This window comes from Castanea sativa, chromosome 2 (assembly GCF_040712315.1).
Source record: "Castanea sativa cultivar Marrone di Chiusa Pesio chromosome 2, ASM4071231v1".
Lineage (NCBI taxonomy): Eukaryota > Viridiplantae > Streptophyta > Magnoliopsida > Fagales > Fagaceae > Castanea > Castanea sativa.
In genome coordinates, this window is record NC_134014.1 from 37,362,571 (window position 1) to 37,384,531 (window position 21,961).

General features: G+C 36.5%; 2 protein-coding genes across 5 annotated transcripts; one reads left to right on the top strand and one right to left on the bottom strand.

Annotated features, from left to right (window-relative positions):
* Positions 1-1,150: 1,150 nt before the first annotated feature.
* LOC142625285 (uncharacterized) lies at positions 1,151-3,721 on the bottom strand. The gene is made up of 4 exons (XM_075798969.1): positions 3,363-3,721; positions 2,332-3,298; positions 1,728-2,073; positions 1,151-1,566 (listed from the first exon to the last, which is right to left on the bottom strand). The coding sequence occupies exons 1-4, from the start codon at positions 3,719-3,721 to the stop codon at positions 1,151-1,153; spliced, it is 2,088 nt and encodes a 695-aa protein (XP_075655084.1).
* Positions 3,722-12,924: 9,203 nt separating this feature from the next.
* Positions 12,925-20,251, top strand: LOC142624719 (RNA-binding KH domain-containing protein RCF3-like). Of its 4 annotated transcripts, none has more exons than XM_075798438.1 (8): positions 12,925-13,600; positions 14,121-14,525; positions 14,622-14,894; positions 15,187-15,387; positions 15,498-15,580; positions 18,343-18,438; positions 18,652-18,763; positions 19,713-20,251. In XM_075798438.1, the coding sequence occupies exons 1-8, from the start codon at positions 13,040-13,042 to the stop codon at positions 19,854-19,856; spliced, it is 1,875 nt and encodes a 624-aa protein (XP_075654553.1). In that variant the 5' UTR covers positions 12,925-13,039; the 3' UTR covers positions 19,857-20,251. The 4 variants fall into 4 exon arrangements, with proteins under 4 accessions (XP_075654553.1, XP_075654555.1, XP_075654554.1 ...); XM_075798440.1 differs by having other exon boundaries at positions 12,945-13,600; positions 19,720-20,251; XM_075798439.1 differs by lacking the exon at positions 18,343-18,438 and having other exon boundaries at positions 12,947-13,600.
* Positions 20,252-21,961: the final 1,710 nt, after the last annotated feature.

Below are 21,961 nucleotides of genomic sequence, written 5' to 3' on the forward strand. Positions count from 1 at the left end.
AGTGTGCCGGTTTCATGACTGGAATGGAGTATTCCGTTCGTTCTAGCCAGAACGAAACGAAATTCACAACAATAGCAAAAAGTAACTCTCACTCTCAACCATTGATTTTTAAAAAAAAATTAAGAAAAAAGTTTAAAGAAGTAAAAAGTAAAAGTTAAAAAGGTGAAAAGTGAAAAAAAAAAACGGTGAATGGCACCCGGTACAATAAAGATGGCTGACATATCTACTTTTTTTTTTTTTGATGAACAACATAACTGCTTTTGTTATTTACCACAAGATTTGTCATTTATATTATCTCGAGTCTCAAAAAACAAAATAAAGGGAAGAAAATTTCTTGAAATGAAAAAAAAAAAAGAAAAAGAAAAAGAGAAATTACAAAACAAAATCCTTGGTAGAGAGTCAAGGCAATGCCTTTCAGAGTACAATCCTTGGCAGTCAGCCACTAAAAGAGGAACCAGGTCCACAGGTGGACTGGTATACAAAACAAAATCTAGCCTTTGTAGGCGAACAATATTAGCTAAGCAATCTGCACACGAGTTTGCTTCGGGGTAGATGTGTCTAAAAACAAGCGGGGGAATTTGGGAAGCCAACTGCTTGCAGTCATCAAAGAGAGGTGAAACCATAGAGTTATTAAAAGCTGGGTTATTCAAGGCATCAACAAGAGCTTTTGCATCTAATTCAACAATAACACTTGACAGGTTCAGTTGGTTGCAAAGCACAAGTCCATCCTTGAGAGCCCAAGCTTCTGCAACAAAACTATTGGCTTTGCCCACTTTCCTGGTGTACCCCGCCACCCAATTTCTTTGGTCATCTCTGATCAGCCCACCCCTCCAACATTTCCCAATAAATCCTCAAAGGACCCGTCGGTATTTAGCTTCAGCCAACCTGAAGCTAGTTTTTCCCACCCGATTTGCTTTATGACCATGTGACGGATACCTTTCAGGCGATTAATACAGAGAAAATATTTAGTTGCTTGCATCTTGATCAGCTTGGTGAGGCACGGGTTGGGGCTTTTATGATTAAATACCACTTGGTTGCATTGTTTCCATATCAACCATAAAGCAAATGGGAAAAAAATATTCCATGGTACTCCATCAGTGTTGTGGGAAGCCTTGGCCTTAGCATTTGCCATGAGCCAATCTTTGATGCCTTAGGAGAAAAAGTCTTGATTCCCTTTTTGCTGCCCTAGTTGCTGCCATATAGGCTTGACAAACTTGCAATCCCGAAGAGCATGGCTGATTGTTTCAGGCTTAGTGTGGCATAAAGGGCAGTCGAGAGAAATGTGAAGACCTCTCTTGGCCAAATAGCTCCTCACCCCCACGCTATTATGCATGCATTTCCAAATAAACATTTGAATCTTGGGGAGTGTACATGTTTTCCATATCCACGAACCCGGAAAGCAAAAGGCTTTTAGAGACTGAGTAGCAAGTCTATAAGCACCCTTTGAACTAAAACCACCTTTGGAGGACCCTTTCCAGGCTAGCTTATCAACACTTCTAGCTGCAATTGGGAATGGAACAGCTTGAATGCTCTCCTTGATCTCAGGGGGTAAATCAAAAGGAATGGCTGACCATAACCAACCATGGGGGGAGATGACATCCTTAACCTTGAGGTTGGAGGATTCTAGAGGGATTGGGCTGTAGAGAATGGACCTTAGGGGACCCAATCCAACCAGCTATCCCGCCAAAAATCAAGTTGACTTTCGTGCCTAGGAATCCATTTCATACCCTCTTTGAACACTTGTTCTCTTTTCTTTAAGCTCCTCCAAATTGGAGACCTTGGCAACTTGGTTTCGTCTCTGGAATTTATACGCTGTCTAGTCCCATATTTCAGCTTAAGCACCTTGGCCCACAAAGCATTACCCTCCGAGGGGAATCTCCAATTAAGCTTAGCTAAGAGAGCCATATTCCAACCCTTTGCTAATTGGAGCCCCAAACCTCCCAACTCCTTCGGGGCGGTGACTTCCTCCCAACTAACCCAATGCATTTTCCTTGAGTTATCAGTAGACCCCCAAAGGAAATTCCTGTTAACCCTATCGATGCCCTTTAGGATCTTTTCGGGAAGCTGAACATTCTGCATAACATAGGTGGGTATGGTGGATGAAGAAGCTTAAATAAGAACCCTTCTGCCCGCCATGGAGAGTAAACTTGCTTTCTAGCCAGCCAACTTCTTTTTGACTCTATCCAAAACAAAACCAAAGTCTTACCCCCTACTACCCGAATGCTTAAGTGGAAAGCGAAGGTATTTACCCAAGTTCGGAGTTGTTCAAAAACCAAGGATGTCAGCTAGGTTCTCCCTAAGATTAGGATTGACATTGGGTGAGAAATATACCTGAGATTTTGCTTCGCTCACAAATTGCCCAGATTTCCTACAAAAAACTTCAAGGACCTCCTTTATGACCTGGAAATTAACCTGATCATCCCTTGCAAAGAGGATAAGATCATCTGCAAAAAAGATGTGAGAGAAGGCAGGGCCGCTTCTAGAGGCTTTAGCCGGGGACCACAACTTAGCTGCACACTTTTTCTCAATAAGATAGCCCAAATACTCCATGCAGAGGATAAAAAGGTATGGGGAGAGGGGATCTCCCTGCCTAATGGCTCTAGAAGGGTAAAAGGACTCCAAGCAGCTCCTATTAAAAAGGAGAGAAGTGGAAACAGATGACACACAACTCATAATGAGGTCAATAATATTCTCCGAAAAATTGAACTGAAAAAGTATTTCTCTAATAAAGGCCCATTCAATCTTATCGTATGCCTTTTCAAGGTCAATTTTGATGGCCATATAGCCCTTTCCCCTTTTTGTTCTTCCCATGGTGTGGATTAGCTCTTGGGCTATAATAATGTTATCCATGCCCTTTCTTCCTGGGATAAAAGCAGCTTGGTAGGGAGAGATAATGCTATTCAAGTGAGGTCTGATCCGGGCAACAATCAACTTCGTAATGATCTTGTAGATCGTGTTGCAAAGACTAATAGGCCTATAATATCCTAGTGTTTCCGGACCCTGCATCTTTGGGATGAGAACAATAAGGGTTTTATTGAGATAGTCTGGGGCTCTTGAAGTAGCAAAGACCCTCTTAACTTCCCTACTAATAGAGTCACCCGTTATGAGCCAAAATCTTTGAAAAAACCCCGCATGCAAACTATTAGGCCTCGGGGCTTTGTAAGGTATCATGGACCAAAGGGCACCTTTAATTTCCTCAATAGACACCATGGTACTGAGGGAGCATTTAACCTTCTCTGACATTCGGCCATGCCACTGAACAGAGAGGTGAGGGATGCGGTTGGCCGACCCTAGAAGCCTAAGTCCATCATACAACACTTGTCCAAGTAGTCTTTAAAAAGGAGAGATCGGTTTATATTAACCCCTTTGCCCCAAATTTGTCCTCATCAATTAGAGGCTCATTAAAGTCCCCAGCCATTACCCAAGGTAAGTTATGAAGATCGGCTACTCTGGCAAGGTTTTCCCACAGAATAATTCTTTCTTCACTCCTAGGGCTAGCATAGACAGCAGAAAAGATCCAAGTAAGGTTAGAAGAGCGTACCTTAACTTCAACATGAATCTCCTGTTCCATGTTTACCAAACTTTGAATCTCCACCATGTTAGAATGCCATAACAACCACAGCCCACCAGCATACTTAATCATATCAGTGTAGATAGCCCCATCAAAAGGAAGACAGTCTGTGATCTCTCTAGCCCTGTCCCCTCCCAACTTGGTTTCCATAATCACCAAAATAGTCGGATCATGGTTCAAACAGAGGTGAAAGCTCCGCCTCCGTCCTCAAAATCCATCCGGTTTTCCTCATTAAAGTCGTGGACAACCGTACTTCCTTTGGTGCCATCTAGCTTGACAGCATCCGCCACCAAGGGTTTACCATCAGCCCCCACTCCGGACTTGTCACAGGTGGAAGCCCGGTTATCCTTACTTCCTCCATTTTCGAAGCAATTACTCTCCATGCTTCCCTGCTTTTGAAGTTGAGCTCTCCCGTCACAAACAACAGATTCACTCGAAGTACCGCGATGAAGATCCCCGGTAACACTAACACTTCCTCTCCCAACCTTATAACCCATCTCGACATTCTTAGTAGATTTGAACTCAAAGACATCATTGAAAAAAGGCTTGGAAGCAAGGTAGGTGCAAGGAAAAGGGTTGGGTGAAGACAAGGGTGAGCTGAAGAAGGCATCTTTGATTTGAGGGGCAGCACTACTCTTCATAAAGGGACCTGAGGGATTAGCACGCGCTAGGGCTCTCTTTCCTTTCACTGAAGTGGGTGTGGGTCTAGCTGGCGAGCTGGGCTTGTGAGTTGGGCTAGAGGACCTAGCACTTGGCCTTTGGGACGAGATAAGCCCGTTAGTGCCATCCGTCGCATGGGCTAGGGCCGCGGGGCTGTAATTAAAAGATAGAGAGTTAGTGGGGTTGGGCCCTTTACGTGTTGGGCCTTGGGATTTAGTCCCTTGGTTGTTATCCAACTCTACCCGGTGCTTTGTTCTCTCCCCAGGTTGATGAGGTGGAGCTCCCCAGGGAGATTTGCTTAACCCCACCAGGTTAGGCTCCTTATTCATACCTCTGGAATTGTACATTTTCCTGGTCACTACCATCCAAGGGCTGTATGGTCCTCTGTCTTCACTTCTCCATTAGCACTAGTCGTGGCGCTGTCAGAAGAGGCCATTGGTCCTCATGCTTATCGCATGAGTTGCCAGCTACATCATCCCGCCCATTTTTCGCCAACGGAACCGGGTCATTGTCACGCCGAATCGTATATGGGCAAGCCTCCGCCCTGTGACCAACTCTACCACAGGTGAAACAAAGTCTATGAATACCCTCATAAGTCACCAATTGCTCGAAGCGTCCAATCAAGATCATATTAATCAGAGGCTTGTTAACATCAATCTGAATACAAAGCCTGGCGTATTTCCTATGAGCTTCCATGGCCGTATACCTATCAATTATCAATACTTTGCCCAAGGACTAACCTAACTCTTTAAGAACTTCAACCTCATACAATTCAATAGCTAACTCATAAAAGCCTAACCTAGACTGCAATGGAGGACACGTTTGCCGTTGATGGTTTGAAAAACGGTTCCCACGATCTCAACGAAAGGAAGAAATCATCTATGAACCATGGTCCCTTATCCAACATGGACTCCAAATCCTCTTTAGCATAAAAACGGACCTCTGGACTCCAACACTAGGTTAGACTCCTTATTTGTACCTCTGGAACCGTACCTTTTCCTAGTCACTACCATCCAAGGGCTGTACTGGCCCTCTATCTCCACTTCTCCATTAGCACTAGTCGTGGTGCTATCAAAAGGAGGCCGTTGGTCCTCATGCTTATCGCGTGAGTTGCCAGCTACATCATCCCGGCCATTCTTCGCCAAAGGAACCGGGTCATTGTCACGTCGAATCGTATATGGGCAATCCTCCGCCCTGTGACCAACTCTACCACAGGTGAAACAAAGTCTGTGAATACCCTCATAAATCACGGGTTGCTCGAAGCGTCCAATCAAGATCATATTAATCAGAGGCTTGTTAACATCAATCTGAATACAAAGCCTGGCGTATTTCCTACGAGCTTCCATGGCCGTATGAGCATCGATCCTCAATACTTTGCCCAAGGACTCACGTAACTCTTTAAGAACTTCAGGCTCATACAGTTCAATAGTAACTCATAAAAGCCGAACCTAGACTGCAATGGAGGACACGTTTGCCGTTGATGGTTTGAAAAATGGTTCCCACGTTCTCAGCGAAAGGAAGAAATCATCGATGAACCATGGTCTCCTATCCAACACGGACTCCAAATCCTCTTTAGCATAAGAACGGACCAGGAAGAAACCATGGGTAAGATCCACACAATTCATATGCCTCGACGGTCTCTAGAGTTGCGTGAGTTTGTTTTGCATGTAGCTGAATCCTGTTGACCTTCCCACCAGTTTCACGATGATGGTTTTAGACCAAGGTTTCTTGATACGATTTTTAGTTTCTTTGGTAAGCTTGACCGCCACCATCCCTTCTCGTTGCACCCTAGGTACTTCAACCACATCATCATCAGAGTCTTCGTCCTCATCCATCTGGTCAGCAAAGTTGAAGGCTTTAGCAAAAGCCCCTGGTATAGCGCCTATAAGTGTGTCTTTGAAAGATGTTATGTTGGCATTTAGAGGGTTTGAACAATCAATGGGTGGGGAGCTCTCGCCTGACCGATCATTACGCCCATCCTTGAACCCCTTATGGTGCTAGTCCTTAACCTTCTTGTTGCTGTGGGCTAGCTCAACCTCTTCTTACCTAGAGAGCGCTTTTGGTTTCATACTCTATACAATACTGTACAACACTTTCTTTTAAAATTTGAATATGAAATTACACTTTAGAGTAATATATTAGTCCTTCTATAATTTTCTTTCTATTTTACAATAAAAGACTATTTTTTTCTAAAACACCAACTTCTAGATCATCTCTTATACACTATTTCCTTTAAATAATAATTTTTTATAATACTTTTATTCTTTCCCTATGCGTCAGAAGTCTCTCTCTCTCTGAAGAAACGCTTTCTCTCTCAAGTTTGAAACATCTCAGATCTCTCCAATCAACTTCCATGGCTCAAATTTGAAAATCACGTCTCTCTACCTAACCCTCCATTGATAAGCACTTGAAAATCAAATCTCTTTTTCTCTTATATTTCTTTAAATTTACTTCTTGTTATTGATCTAAAGTTTATGTGGTGAATTCTCTAGGTGTTCAAATTGGCTGGGAATGTGGCGAGAGGCAACAACAAGACTCAGATAGTGCTAAAAAAAAAGGTGTTGGTTCCAAACAGTGGTGATTTTGATTTTTTCTAAGGAAATTAATGATGATTCTGAATGGGTTTTCTGCTTGGTTTTGTTTTGGGTGGTGGGGTGGTTGGTTGCAAACTTGTAGTGATCTTCTTCATCTTCTTTCTTGATCTTCTTCTTGTTCTTTTCGTTTTTCTAGACATTGAAGAGATCAAGAGTGTAGGGGAAGAGAAGTCATCTGACAAGGGGAAGAGAAGTCATCTGACAAGGGTGAGAGATGAGAGAGAAAAAAATATTAAAGAAATCGGATAAAAAACTGTAGTAATTGTATATATTTTAACGGTTAGAGCATCCACACCAGTTCTTTTATTTTACACATCCATTTTTACACTAAAAACTTACTTTTTCTATTTTACACATCCATTTTTACAAAATACCCACATTAGTTCATCTATTCTACCCATTCTTTTAATTAAATAATCAATTTTCTCAAATTTTTTATTATTTCTCACAACTGCCACTTATATACGCGCGCTCCCTCTCACTCTCTACCCATTTCTGATTTGGCTCTCTCTCTCTCTCTCTCTCTCTCTCTCTCTCTCTCTCTCTCTCTTTCCATCTCTTTTCTGATTTGGCTCTCTCTCTCTCTCTACCCATCTCTCTCTCTTTCCATCTCTCTCGATTAAATCCGATCAGGCAAGACCTATCTTGGTCACAGCTCCAATCAGGCAAGAACCGATAGCTCCAATCAGATCCATAAGCACCGATCCACAACTCCGATCAGGCAAGACCCGACAAGCACCATTGTTCCGATCAGAGCACCATCGTTCCGATCCAAGCACCATCGTTGCGATTAAGCACCATCGTTCTGATTGGAGCACCATCGTTCCAAACAAGCACCCTCGTTCCGATTGGAGCACCATTGTTCCGATCTAAGCACCATCGTTCCGATTGGAGCACCATTATTCCGATCCAGCACCGATCTGTGTTTGTGTATCTCTGTGTTTTTTTTTTTTAGCAAGTGTATCTCTGTGTTGATCCTGTTGATTTGTCTGTGTGGATGTATTTGTGTGTGGGTGTGTTTGTATGCATCTGAGGAAAAAGAAGAAGATGAGGAGAACTGAGTTTGTTGAGCATGGACAAAAGAGAGAAAAAAAGGAGCGAACGGGAAAACAATAATATATTGGATGAATGAGCTACAGTAGCCGTGTATATTTACACTATTACTGTAGCTCGTGGATGGGTTTGCAAGATTTTACACAGTTTTATAATCACTGATGTGAGAGTTTTTTTGACCAAAATGTGTAAAATGAAGAATTTTTTGTATTATAAAAGATTATAAAAGAACTGGTGTAGATGCTCTTATGGTAGCAATATGTACGGTTAGAAAGCTACAGTAAATATGCACGGTTACTGTAGCAATATTGTATATATACAGTGTTATAGGCTCACTGATGTGAGCTGTTTTTGAGCAAAAATGTGTAAAACTTATTGTTTTTTCTATTTTGCACACATGATGCAATTGCTCTTACCACCCTAAACTATACCTCATCTTACGTTTTGCACCCTAAACTTTTCAAATGCACTTTTTGCACCATAAACTATGACCCTTACTACACTTTGCACCTCGACGTTAAGTTTGTTGTTAACTTAGATGGAAAAATATGACCCCACATGAAAAGACCTAATAGCCCCTCTTCTTAATGCTTTAAAAACAAAAGATAAATTATACTTTACTACCCTAAACTATTCTCTTTATTACACTTTACACCCTAAACTTTGAATTTTCATTCAAGTTAACAACAAACTTTAACAGTAGGTTACAGAGTGTAACATGAGGTATAGTATATAAAGTGGTAAAGTATAATTTAAAAAAAAAAAAAAAAAGCCAACTCATATGCTTGAAACATATCAATTGTTGACACTGCTACCAGATTTTCAGTATTACAAGAACTTCATGTGTTGCTTAGCTTACGCAGGTCTTTATTAGATTGAGGTGACAGTGGGTGTGAGTATAAGTGTAAAGTACTCTTTAGACCGCAGGGACGGAGGTATCGTTGGACTAGGGGTAATGACTTTCCAAATATTTGTAAATAAAAATATTATATATATATATATGTAAAATAATTTTAGCAATTTTGATATATAAAATTGCATTTTGTTTCTCTTAAACAATGTCGTTGATTATTTTAAGCATAATGTTATACTCACAAAATTTTTATAACTTTTTTATAAACTGTTTTAATAGCAAATTTTTATTGGTTCATATAATGGGCTTACCACTTACATCATTTTTTTACTTACCACTTATCGTATTAGTAATTTATAAAAAAGAAAAAGAAAAAGCATGTAACTCTACCATTTTCCTCATTTTAGTGGTCATAAAAAATTTATAGATCTAAAATCTAAAACAAAATATATAAGTAAAAAAAAAAAAAAGCTCAACAAGAAAAATTACTAATAGTAAAACTAAAAAAAAATTAAGCTCAATTAACTCATTTTATCCAAAATAAACAACTTTGCCCCTTTAAAAAATTTTAAGTAAAAATAATTTTTTTTCTTAACCACAAAAAAAAAAAAAAAAAAAAACTCAGCAGGTAAGTAGTGACAAAGTCAGAGGTTGAAACTACTGCACATAGACAACAATAAAACTGGCCCCTAATTCAAAGTTTTGGCTCCCTTCCCTATCATTCTATAATTAATGTGGCTGGTCTAGTAGGTAGATAGCATTTAATTTGAAGGTGATGTTTGCTGAATGTGGATGCTACATCCCTTTGCTTCCCACACATGCTTCCCCTTCTCATTGATGTTTATTAATGGGCCAATGAGCTAATTATTTTATCAAGCCCACGGGTGAGGCCGGCTCTAAGCCTAGGCCACTTAGGCCATCGCTTAGGGCCCTCTATTAAAGAAATGCCCTCAAATTTTAGGCAAAAATTAATTTTTTTTTTTTGAAGATATAGGGAAACAAATAGTTTTACATTTTTTTTTTCTACTTTTAAAAAGTTCCAAAAAATTGAGTAATGTTAGAAATAATACAGCTTTAAATATGTGAATTTTACGAATTTGTGTCATTAATTATAAAAAATAATTCAAATAGGAAAATGTTAGAAATATTATAAATTTTACTTCTAAGCCTTTACAAATTGATATAACAATTAATATGATTTGTGGATGTAAACAACATATTAAATGCATTTTTGAATTACTTTTTGTAATTTGTGATATATCTTTATAAGCCTCGTGTTATAAAATTTATAATACCCTAATATCATTCATTCAAATACTTGTTTATTATTTTCTTGAGGTGTCACTTATCACATTCATTGCTACATCGTTTATAAGTTTTTTTTTTTTAATAAAATTTGTTATAGTTTTAACATTTTTTTTTCAAAAAAGAAAGCATGTTACAAAACACACACACACACATACACATATTTTATTATAAAAAAATAATGATATTTAATACTTGTTAAATATTATTTAAGTGATAACAAGAAAGACTTATTAAAAAAAAGTGATATAAAAAAGGTCTCATTTAAATATATCGTCTTAGATCTTCAAATTAGTTGGCTGTCGGAGCCCATGGGCCTATAATTTTACAAGGTTTGAGGTTCAATTTGTAATAGAAATAATGACTCTTGTAGGATTGGTTGAAGCAAAAATTTCTGTTGAAGGATTTTTTGGCAGCAAGAATTGTAAGGATTTTGGGATGCTATAGTTACGATTTCAAGAGTAAAAAGGTTTGGAAAATTAGAGAAAATTCAGGATTTCTAAAGTAAATGGAAATAGGTACTGGTTGGAGTTGAAAGGTACTTGAAATTGTTCAGGTGTTTAGACTGATAAACTTGAGGCTCAAGTACTAATCAAAGAAAAGAAAGAAAAATATGGCGAAAGCTTGGATTGCGGATGAAAGGTTTTTGTAATGTAAATTTAAATAGATTGTCACCACAGTTTGATTGCTAAGCCTCTAACCTTATTTCCACAATGGGAGTCCCGATTAGAAGGCATTGGAGAATAAGCTTTTAAATCTGTTCTGTACTATTGAGTTTTGCCATCCTTTTTTATTGTAAGGGAAAAATTACTGTCATTCACAAAAGACTGAAAAGAGGAACATTTACATCAAAAGACAGAGCTTCTGAGACAGGAGGAAGGAACCTTCTATCCAAATTACATAATCAATTAGAAATAGATTTAGCAAACTTAACTAAAGAATGTGCCACTGAGTTATCAGATCGTCTGTAATAGAGAAAAAACCATTGCAAAGACCAGCCACCCACCAGCATCTTTATTTCTTGCAAAATATGCCCAAGTCGTGAACAGTCCATTTCCGGTATAGAGAGTTTGCCCATAACATTAACGCTACCCCCCTCAAGGATGAGATCACAGAATCCAGCTCAATTGCAAAAGGCACAGCCTTCGTAAGGAAAGTATTTCCACTTCTTCAGCATCACTCACATGGGGACCTTTTGCATTGAGAGCTGCCATGACTTCTCACCCCTTTCGTTTCCATTAGTTGCTCCAAAACCCGAAGAATGATTATTTGAGAAAATTGCACCATCAAAGTTGAGCTTGTAGATGAGAGCTGGAGGGGGTTGCCACAAGTCCACAAGACGTGAGTTTGGTATCCTAAGAACTTGAATTTGTTCACTTTGAAATTCCTTTAATAACTCTGCTGCACTTGTATTCAATGTACATGGTTCCTTGGAGTTTTTCACCTTTTATAAAGCGAATTCGATGATTCCACAACAACCAAGCTTGCACTAGAAATAATTCTAAAGTCTCAAAACTATCTAATAACGCAACATTTTGGAAATATGAATGGAGTTGTGTATACGTACACGTATACTCGGCCCACCAAATATGCTCATGGGAGGAAAAATTTATTGTCTTAGATTTTTTTTTATTTTTAAGAAACACACATATATATAAGAGAAAGGATGAGATAAGAAAATACACTCATGTCTCAGATATGAGATTGATAATTAGATTTTGTATTACATATTTTAATATTCATTGTCATTATTTTTTACTTGGACTGAAAGAATGTTATAAAAAATTTGGTACGTATGAGATATAATAATTACCTTCATTATTATGGATCATGGTAGGACATTATCGTCTTCTGTGAGATTGGTCACACACTCATAATTAATATATTAAATCATAAAATATATCAAAGCATCATATAAACAGATGATTGAATAGCATGTTAGTGGTGGTAAAGTTTAATAGAAATGATCAAGTCTATTACTAGTATATGTACATCATAAAAAAGACAACATGATTTTTTTTTTTTGAATTTCCTATTATTTCTCATATTTTTGTGGATGTACTTTAATTTTTAGTATTCCCAACCTCTGTTTGGGGTGAGGTATTATTGGGAAACAAACAGAGATTTAGAGGGGTATTTTTGTCTTTTTAACTTTGAGAGGGGAGGAATTGAGCACTAGAGCTCAATCAATGGTTCCAAAAGTAACGTGCATTTCATGTGCTTTCTTTTTTTGTTAGTGTTAATAGCAAAACAAATGACATGGGTTAAGTATAATATATTTATAAAATTTGGGGTGGATCGTGAGTTTCAATAGTTTAAAGGTGAAGTGTAATTGATGAGATAACTTTACGGTAGAAAAACACAATTTTTCTTATTTAATAAATGATAAAATATTTACATGTTTCACCCAAATCAAATAATTTTTATTTTATTTTGTATGTCTTTTTAGGAATAATTAATTTAAATTTCTGATAAAAGTGTGTTAAAGTATATTTTTACATTGAAAAAGATAGAAAAAAAAAAAACTCAAAAATAAGAGAAAATAAAATTTTAAAAAGTTGTAAATAAAAGTTAAATAGTCTTAAACTCACAAATAATAACTTATCACTATCACTAAAAATATTGGCAAAACAATATTTAAAAAAAAAAGATAATTAAAGGTACCCCAAATTCCTTTGAAGGTAAGTAATCAAAACTCCTAAAATAATTACTTAAAAAAAAAAAAAAAATTTCCTAAAATAATAATAAAAAAAAAATTAAAAAAACCTAAGAAAATCCACAAAAAAAAAAAAAAAACGTTGCTTATCTATGCGTCCAAACAGTGAAAGGAATTTAGGTTGTTTTGCTTTGCTTTCTGCTCCTTTCATATCATATATACGTGTATATATATATTTTATATATTAGACTCGGTCCTTCCTTAGAAGCGATTATTCGCTACTTCCGTCGTGCGCTTTGGCGCACTCTCCTTCTAACGAACCTTTACAAAGTCTTCTCTCTCTAAATATGGATGATCCGATTTACGCTCGACCGGTTATTACCCACCCCGACGACGCCGACAACTCATTCAATCGCAACCGCCCGAGGCGGCCGGCGATGAAGCTCGCATCTGGACAGGTATCCTTCCTGGTCCTCATCCCGGACTCCCCCGGCGGCGGAATCATCGGAAACGACGGAGCCGTCGTGTCGCACATCCAGCGCGAAACGGGCACCCGGATCCACTGCGACGTGCCGGCTCCGGGATCCGACCACCGGGTCGTGAGCGTGACGGGATCGGGTAGCGTGGACAGGAGGATCGCCTTGGTGCACGGCGGCGAGGAGCTGCGAGGCGTGTCGAGCGCTCAGGAGGCGGTGCTTAGGGTATGGGAAGCGGTAGCACAGAGCGAGGGTGGTGCCATGGGTGGGGAGGTGTGTTGTCGATTGTTGGCGCACAATTCTCAGATTGGCGCCGTGATGGGAAAAGGAGGGAAGAACATTAAAAGAGTGAAGAGTGTTAGCGGTGCTAAGTTTATCAGAATCTTGCAGGCCCACCCACATTCCACCGCTAACGACCACCAATTGATTCAGGTGAGCTCACACCACCTTCTTCTTCTTATTTTTTTTTTTTTAATTAATTAAAATATCGTATTTAATGCCCTATATATACGTTAATCTCCTCGAGAGACGCGTCCATTAACGAACTGCTTAGCCTGTCAGTCAGGGTAAATAAGTTTTGGCAGGTGGGGTCAGTTGATCGGAGGATTCACTGTCTGGATCAAATATTGTATATAAATATTAATCTCTATGATCAATTATTTATGACTATCAATTTTGCCAAAAGATTGAGGTCATTTTTCAAGACATGTAAGTGATTTATCTGTGTGGACGGACGGAGGATGTGTTTTTTAGCTGAATGTAGCTGAGTTAATGTTAATGAAATTCTGTCTTCTTCTTAAAAAAAACTTATTTATGACGAATATTCAATTTATCATTTGCTACGGCTATATTTTTTGCTTTCCTTGGGGGGTGGTTTGAATTTGATTATATTTGTATTTAGAAAATTTTAAAAGAGCTGTCTTCTGAGAATTTGTGTATACTGTGAGGTCAGATTGTTGGTGGCATTTTGGCTGTGAAGAAAGCACTGATTGATGTTTCTACCAGTCTCCAAGACAAGTCCCCAACCCCTTTAAATAGACCTATTGGAGGCTCTTCTTCTGGAGCCTCTCCTGATGAGTTTTTCCCAAATCTTAGTGCATTGTTGCCAGCTTTGCCTGGTGAAAACAGTTATTCGAATGGCAATACTTGGTCATCTGATGCAGTTTTGGGCAAAGAATTGAATGATACACAAGAAGTTACATTCAGAATGCTCTGTTCTAATAATGCAGCTGGTTATGTGATTGGCAAAAAAGGGACTATAGTCAGAGCTATGCAGAATGAATCTGGCGCTTCTATAATGTTTGCAGCTCCTTTAACCGAGTCCCGTGAGCGTGTGGTCACCATCTCTGCGGGAGAGGTTTGTAGTTTTATCTTTATAGCATGCAAACCACATGCATGCACATACTCACACTCTTATTTATGATTGATATGTGTGTGACTTAATCTGTTGTAGAACATTGAATCATGCTACTCTCCTGCACAAAAGGCTGTAGCTCTTGTATTCAGTAGAATTATTGAGGGAATCGTTGAAAGGTATCCAACAGGCTGGAGTCAGGGAAGACCTGTAACTGCAAAGCTTCTAGTTGCATCAGACTCAGTTGGTTGTTTGGGTGGCAATGAAGGTGAGGTGCTTTCAGAAATGAGAGGACTCACTGGTGCTGATATACGGATACTGGGAGGGGACCACATTCGGAATTGTGCTTCAGTGAATGATGTAGTAGTACAGGTGTGATTAGCTTCATGTTTATCCAGTGAGGTATTATAACCGTTAGATGCATACTGATTTTTCAAAAAAGAAAAAATGCACCACTGTGCTAGATTTTTGTGCATGTGAGATGTTATACAGCAAAACTTGGACTCTAATTGCCATAAAGAATGGAACAGTATGTCTTGTAGGCGACTTGTCAAGCATTTAGGGAGGACTATATGTTCTTATTTCTAAATTCAACTCATAGCAAACTTATGGTGCTACCTGCTAGCCTAATTAATGCTGAAAAGAAAACCTGTAATTTGTGCAGATTACAGGTGAATATAGAAGTGTACAGGATGCTCTGTTTCAAGTCACTTGTAATCTAAGGGATAATCTTTTGCCGGGTGAGGTGCGCAAGGCAGTAAGAGCAAAGTACCCGTATATGAGATTGATTGTGGACCCTCTGAGAAATGATGCTGTTCCTCACAACATAGGTGCTCTTTCTCCATCAAGGTTGCCATTCCCAAAGGTCAAACTTCCCCTCTTTTTGTTTTGTAGTTGTCATCTCTTTCTCCAAATTCTTCAAAAATATGTAGTTCGCTCCAAGGGCCTTAATTTTGAGGGTGGATATAATTGCAGACCTTGGGAAGAGGACAAACAACAGCAATCTCAGATAGTGGAAGTGGCTTGAGAACATTTGGTGAGGATTTACAGCATGGGAGGTCAGTATTTTGTGACAGACTATTGATGTTTTCTTTTTATTTTTTCTGAAGTAAGGGAGTGGTGAGATATCATTGCATACACATCATATTATATGCAATATAAAGAGAGTTGGACTCTTTTTTTTTTTTTTTGAGAAGGAAGACGTTGAACTTTTATTAAGTAATTCCAGTTAAATCAGCTTGGATGACAGGAAAACAATGTGATGGAACACTCTCCATCCATACAACAAAGTCAGAGATATGCTTAGCATACCTAGCTAAACAATGAGCAACCTTATTACCTTCAAGAGAGTTGGACTCTTAGAAACCATAGTTGTGTGAAGTGACTACCTTCTTTACGGCAAATGGCTACTCTTTATTAAAGATGGGTAAATTATATAATTCTTATGTAATTTGAAGTAGTTTTAAATTCAACCCTAAATTTTAAAAAGTATCAAGTAAAAATCTAAACCTTTTAAAATTGTTCTAATTTGCGCTCTCATTAAGTCACTATTAACTAAAATTAACAGAAATTTGCATAAGACATGACTAAAATATTTATAAACACATAACTTGAAAGAAAAAAAAAATTCTATGTGAAATTATAAGACCTCTAGTACACATTATGAGAGTGTGGGATTATGTAATAATTAGCAATTTAGTTTTTTGATTAAATTTGACAATTACAACAATTGGGGGTCAACAGAATTGAACACTGATTGTTCTAATAAAGGAGAACAGACTATTTCACTGTGATTGTGCCAACTATTCGCCTTCTCCCTTTTTTTTCAAAAAAAATTATTTTTTCCTTATAATAAAAGGCTGTTTTTATCTAAAAATATTGTTTTCGTCCCTAAAATTTGCATGAAATTTGTTTGTTGGTCTGTAAACTATAAAAGTTTTTTTTGTTGGTCCCTAAGCTATTAAAAACTTTACACTATTTGTACTTAAACTTTAAAAATATATTTTTTCCATCCCTAAACTATGTAATTCTTATTTTTCACCTATAAACTATTGAAAAAAAGAACCCCTTTAAAAGGTTTTGGAGCAACACATATTTTATTATTATTATTATTTTTAAGTTTAGGGACAAAAAAATGAAATTCGTACAAACTTTAGGGACAAAAACAATATTTAACACTTTTTAATGAGTGAGTATGTTCAAATTTTTTTACCAAAACAAAAACAACAACAAAATCTTAGTTCTAAATGTTTGGGGTCGGCAATGGATCCTTAAAAAATTAGTCTGGGTTGGCCAAATGTATTATTTTTTGTCTTTCTATTCTATTTGAAGTCACACTCTTTGCTACTTCTCAAATAGACATGTCCTTTCTTACTACTATTAATGTTATTTCTTATATTCTTTTTGTTTTTGTCAATCCGAATCAATTCACTAATGCATTAATCTCTCACCTCAGAACATGAACAAACCATCTCAAGCCATTTTTCTCTCATCTTTTTATCAATAGGGGGATGCTTTTGTCTTTAAGTGAATTTCCTCATTTTGAATAATTTCTTTTCATATATTTCCACTTTTCTATCATAACATTTTCATTTCAACTACACTCATTGAGCATATTTGGTCATAAAGCAGTCTTATAAATCTTTTCCTTTAACTTAATAGGTATAAATCTTTTCCTGATGTGTTTCTCCACTTCATCCACCCAGCTCTTATTTTATGAATCTCTCCACTTTGCAAATTTTTGATTGAAGATATTAAAAGCTCTTGCCTTTTGGTATCTCTTTGATTCTTATAACCGCTTTATCTATGTTTTTATATTTATTAAACTTACATTCAATGTACTCTGTTTTAGTCCTATTTAATCGAAAGCTTTTGGATTCTAAAAGTTTGTAAAAATTTGAAAAAAATTATTTATTTTAATAATAAAATTTGGATCTCACATGCATCTTCCCTGAGTGGATCAACATATTATACCTAGCCAAAATGTACTATAAAAATACTAAAATTGGTAATATAGTTTGCTTAAGGTGAGATTCTATTGCCAAAGTTTCAACATGTTTAAAATTTTAAGTTAATTAAAATTTAAAAGAAATTTTATTATTTATTTTGTATTATTTTTAATTATCTATCATAATTTTTATTTTAATAAAAAAAATGTTGTCTTTTTTAGATGTCAGGCTTGTAATGTTTGGTTCAACATAAGTATCACGCATCATACGATATGCCTTTTCCATTTATTGCAATCTAAGTACATAAAAATTATTAATATAGTTTATTCTAAGTGAATTAGTATTGCCAGTGTTAAAAAAAATATAAAACACTGATATGGTTTAAAATCAATTACTAATTTCAAAAAATTAAAAGGGGTTTTATTATTTGTTTTCAGTTATTTTAATAATCTGTTGTAATTATTGGTTTTGATAAAAACTTGATCTTAATTTAGGCTACTTTGTGTCTTTTTTCATGAAGTAGCCTCTTTTCAATATAGTTATTCTTACCTATCTAAAAAACAAAAAATGAAATCTTGATCTTACACAATGCGCTTGCGCCACATAATCTAAAAGTAATTTGTGTCATTTCAGTTTTACACTTTTACTTTCTATTTTATTGTTCAATTATAATCATAGTATTGAATTTTCATTTGTTTAAATATGATTTTTGTTTAATCCCTGCATTTGCATGGGCTAGTACTAGTTCTGTTATGATATTGATGCAGGATGTTTAGAAATTTAGCACTAAATTAGGTTTCTTGATAGATTCTTGAAGGATTCTTAAATTGGGTTTGGTGCTTAAGGATTTATGGAGGACTTAATCGTTTCAGATTAGACCATGAATTTTGGTGGCACAGGGGTAGTCCTCAGTATTCTGTATCCTCATCCAAATATTTGAAGTCCAAGCTTGACACCTTTTCCTCTTGGTAAAATGTAACGGGTTGATCCAAAATCCATCAGATGCTTAACCTGACATCCTTATATGCAAATCATTTTCATTTTAACAGTGATGTATTTGGTGCCATCAATTAAATTAATCACCTTTGATATAAAATTAAAACATTGAGCCTTCTTCAAGACCTATTTAGCTGCAAATATCTGCCCTCTCAAACATTGTGTTTTCTCCCCCCTTCATGCAGTGAACACAATCTTACTACTGTGGCAAATACAAGTGTCGAGATTTTGATTTCTGAACATGTCTTTAGCTCTGTTTACGGTGAAGATGGGAGCAATTTGGATCGCATAATACAGGTAATTAACTACACTGATAAAAGGAATTATCACTGACTGTGTTGTATACTGTTTTATGCCTTATCATCTTGTGAATAGAATAGCTTGGTTTGGTCAATTGGTGGCCAGAAAACTTTCTTCTCTTCTTTAAAAAAATCTATATGAAAATTATCTTAAATTAGCATGCAAAACAAAGTTGGAAGTTTAATAATGTTTAGGACAAGTAGCTTATCTTAAACAGTTAAATGAGGTTTACTATCTCTGTGCTGGTTTTAAATTTGGATGGTGATTTAAATATTACATTTAGACCAATGCTTAGTTACTTAATCCTGTGTAGTTTTATATTCTTTTTTCTAGTGTTATTATAAACAATGTATTATGATTTGTGAGCAACCACTTCAGAGTGGTGATTGTTAAATCTATGAGCAAACCATTTTTGCCTGCTTCTTCTCACCTTATTCTCAATTAATGGTGCTGTTAACGTCTCATCAATGCAGTGATTGTAGGGTAAAATTATGTGATTTCAAAAGATAATGTAGATTAAGGAAATTAATTGAAACCTTAAAAGAGTTTATGGAAAGATCTCATATCATAATACAGTTTTTAAAACAGTGGAAGAATATTTGTAAGTTATTAACATAGCAGCATTTTGGTATGAAGACAAGTTGCAGATGCTCTCTGATGTGACTTCTTGATTCAAATAGACTGCCTCATCTTCATTTTTGGTACCGTGAATAAGTCGATAAGACAAAGGGGGAAAAGAAAAATTGAGTCTGCATGCATACAGGCATAGACATGCATATATGTATCCACATACAAATATAAAAGCATTTTATACACTGTACTAATCCTTGCAGTTTGTTAAATCTTTGACTTCTTGCAATTCTACAGTTGCTATTTTTTCCCCTACCCCTCCTGAAGTTATCAAATTTGTTCATGGTATCAATTATCATTTGGTAATCTGAATCAGATTTCAGGTGCAAAAGTTGAAGTGCATGACCCTCGTCCTGGCGAAGGAAAGGGGAGGGTTGTTATATCAGGGACACCTGATAAAACCCTTATGGCCCAGAGCTTGCTTCAAGCCTTCATCCAAAGTGCAGGGAGAACACCATAGCATTAGTCTCATAACATTTGATCATCGAGTTAATGGCAGATGGTTAGACTTTGTTGCTCACGTTAACTGTCATTTAGGAGGAGCGAGTTCCTGTGCGTTTAACATACTTCTGTGTAGATTTCCAGTAATTATCTCCTGTACCTACTCTAAGGAGCGGGTACAGGAGATACCTCCTTGTAGATTTTACTTAAAGGCTAAAAGAAAATACACCAGTTTTTTTTTTTAAAATATATATATATACATTTTTAACTTGTGAATTGGACTGATCTTACTCTTAGCAAAAGGTTTACTAACAAGGTTTAATACTGACCTAGATGAGGGCATCCTAACGTGTAATCAGACTCACCATCGCATATATGTACTTTGATGATTATATTAAACCAAGTGTTTGTTTTTGTTTGGTTTTTCTGGTTTTTTACTTTTTGGGCTATATTCGTCTGCTTACTAGAGTTATTTTACTTTTTGACTGCTTATATACAATGTTGTAAGAGAGATAAGGCCTCATTTACATGATTTACCAGGGTATGGGTAAGGTTTAACTCACTCATTTATATGATTTACCAGGGCATGATTTACACGATTTTATCAGATGAAATAATTTAGGATAAATTACCATTTTGGTTTCTAACGTAATTTTGTTCCTTAGGTTTCAAATGTGTGTTTAATTTTTAATCTTTTGGTATTGTGTCAAAATAATTCTTACAGTTTAGTGATGGGTGATGGATGGTAAATGCTGATGTGGTTAACAACTAAAATAAAAAATTATTTTTATGCCACCTAAGATGCCACATGTAATGCCACATGAATTAAACTTAAAAATAAAAAAATTAAAAACCCCTCACGTGCAAGCCACCCTTCTTTCCTCATACACCCTTGAACTTCAAGCCATGGCTAAATCTAGCAGGCTCTCTCTTGCCCCAGTCATGGTAAATCATGGCCATGGCCAACCTCCATGGACAGTCACTGAGTTCCGACACAACAAGCTGCCACTCCAGTGGCTACTTCTCTTCTCTCATCTCTCTTGGGTTTTCGATGATGACGTATTTGGGCATTTTTTTTAGAGGAGTTTTGGCAAATTTTAGGTGAGGGTTTGATTTGGATTTGAATTTTTGAGTTTGACTTGATTTTTGGGTTTTGGATACTCTTAGTTTGCTGAAGGGAAGTTCAATTAGCATGCTAAAGGAAAGTTCAATTAGCATGAGAACCCTCGTTGCTTCTGTTGAATTTGGTCACTTTACTACTCATAGTTTTCTGACTTTCAAATTCTAAGTTATTGGTTGCTAAACCTTTTTCACAGTTGCAAAAAGAGTTCTAGTTTTGGGCTTACAAGAAGGTAAGTTTTCTTTGAGTGTGTATTTATGCTGCTTTTTGCATTATGTTTAATATTTGAACTTTGCTCAATTGGATTAGAACCTGCTGTTCGGTTGTTGAAAAGAATTCGTAACATTTAGAAGAGTTTGAATTAAAATATGTTAAAATTTTTTTGTTGAAAATGTGATAAAATATACTTGTATCTTAAAAAAATTTTAAAAAGTGAGTTTTAAAAAAATTGTACATAAAAGCTAAAAACTAAAAACTGGGCTTATAAGCTGATGCCAAACCACATGTGAATAATCGGCAATGACTTAGAATTCGATTGGATCTGAGAAAAGAAGAGGTTTCAGAATTTGACCTAACTCTTCGTATAGTTAACTTTTTTTTTTTATTTTTTAAAGAACATGTGGCAACCACATGACAGCTAAGATGACATTAAAAATAATTTTTTATATCACTATTTGCTATGTTAGGATTTTTCATCCATTATTTACCGGTGACTATTTTGACACAATATCAAAATGTTAGGGATTAAACTAAAATATTTGAAACGTTAGGGAGTAAAATGGTAATTTGCCCAATATTTTCATTTATAAAAAATACAAGAGTTGAACTCCAGTTTTGGTTGTTTAAAAAAGGTCCGGGGTTGTTCAAAAGATTAAAATTTGAGTTTGGATTATCGATTTTTACTGTTGTGAACCGTATTATTATAATGGACCAATCATCTAAAATAGAGACCAGAGGAAGTGAGGGCCTTCCCCAACTTTTTTCTCATTTCCCCCCACCTTGTC

What these genes read in the sequence shown, in the direction of transcription:
- LOC142625285 (XM_075798969.1), bottom strand. Translation starts at nt 3,721, where the DNA reads ATGGAAACCAAGTTGGGAGGGGACAGGGCTAGAGAGATCACAGACTGT. An exon ending in TGAGCGAAGCAAAATCTCAG is followed by an intron (nt 2,074 to 2,331) that starts GTATATTTCTCA and finishes TATGTTATGCAG; the next exon opens with AATGTTCAGCTTCCCGAAAA. An exon ending in AGAACAAGTGTTCAAAGAGG is followed by an intron (nt 1,567 to 1,727) that starts GTATGAAATGGA and finishes GGTTATGGTCAG; the next exon opens with CCATTCCTTTTGATTTACCC.
- LOC142624719 (XM_075798440.1), top strand. Translation starts at nt 13,040, where the DNA reads ATGGATGATCCGATTTACGCTCGACCGGTTATTACCCACCCCGACGAC. An exon ending in TCACCATCTCTGCGGGAGAG is followed by an intron (nt 14,526 to 14,621) that starts GTTTGTAGTTTT and finishes AATCTGTTGTAG; the next exon opens with AACATTGAATCATGCTACTC. An exon ending in TGAATGATGTAGTAGTACAG is followed by an intron (nt 14,895 to 15,186) that starts GTGTGATTAGCT and finishes TAATTTGTGCAG; the next exon opens with ATTACAGGTGAATATAGAAG.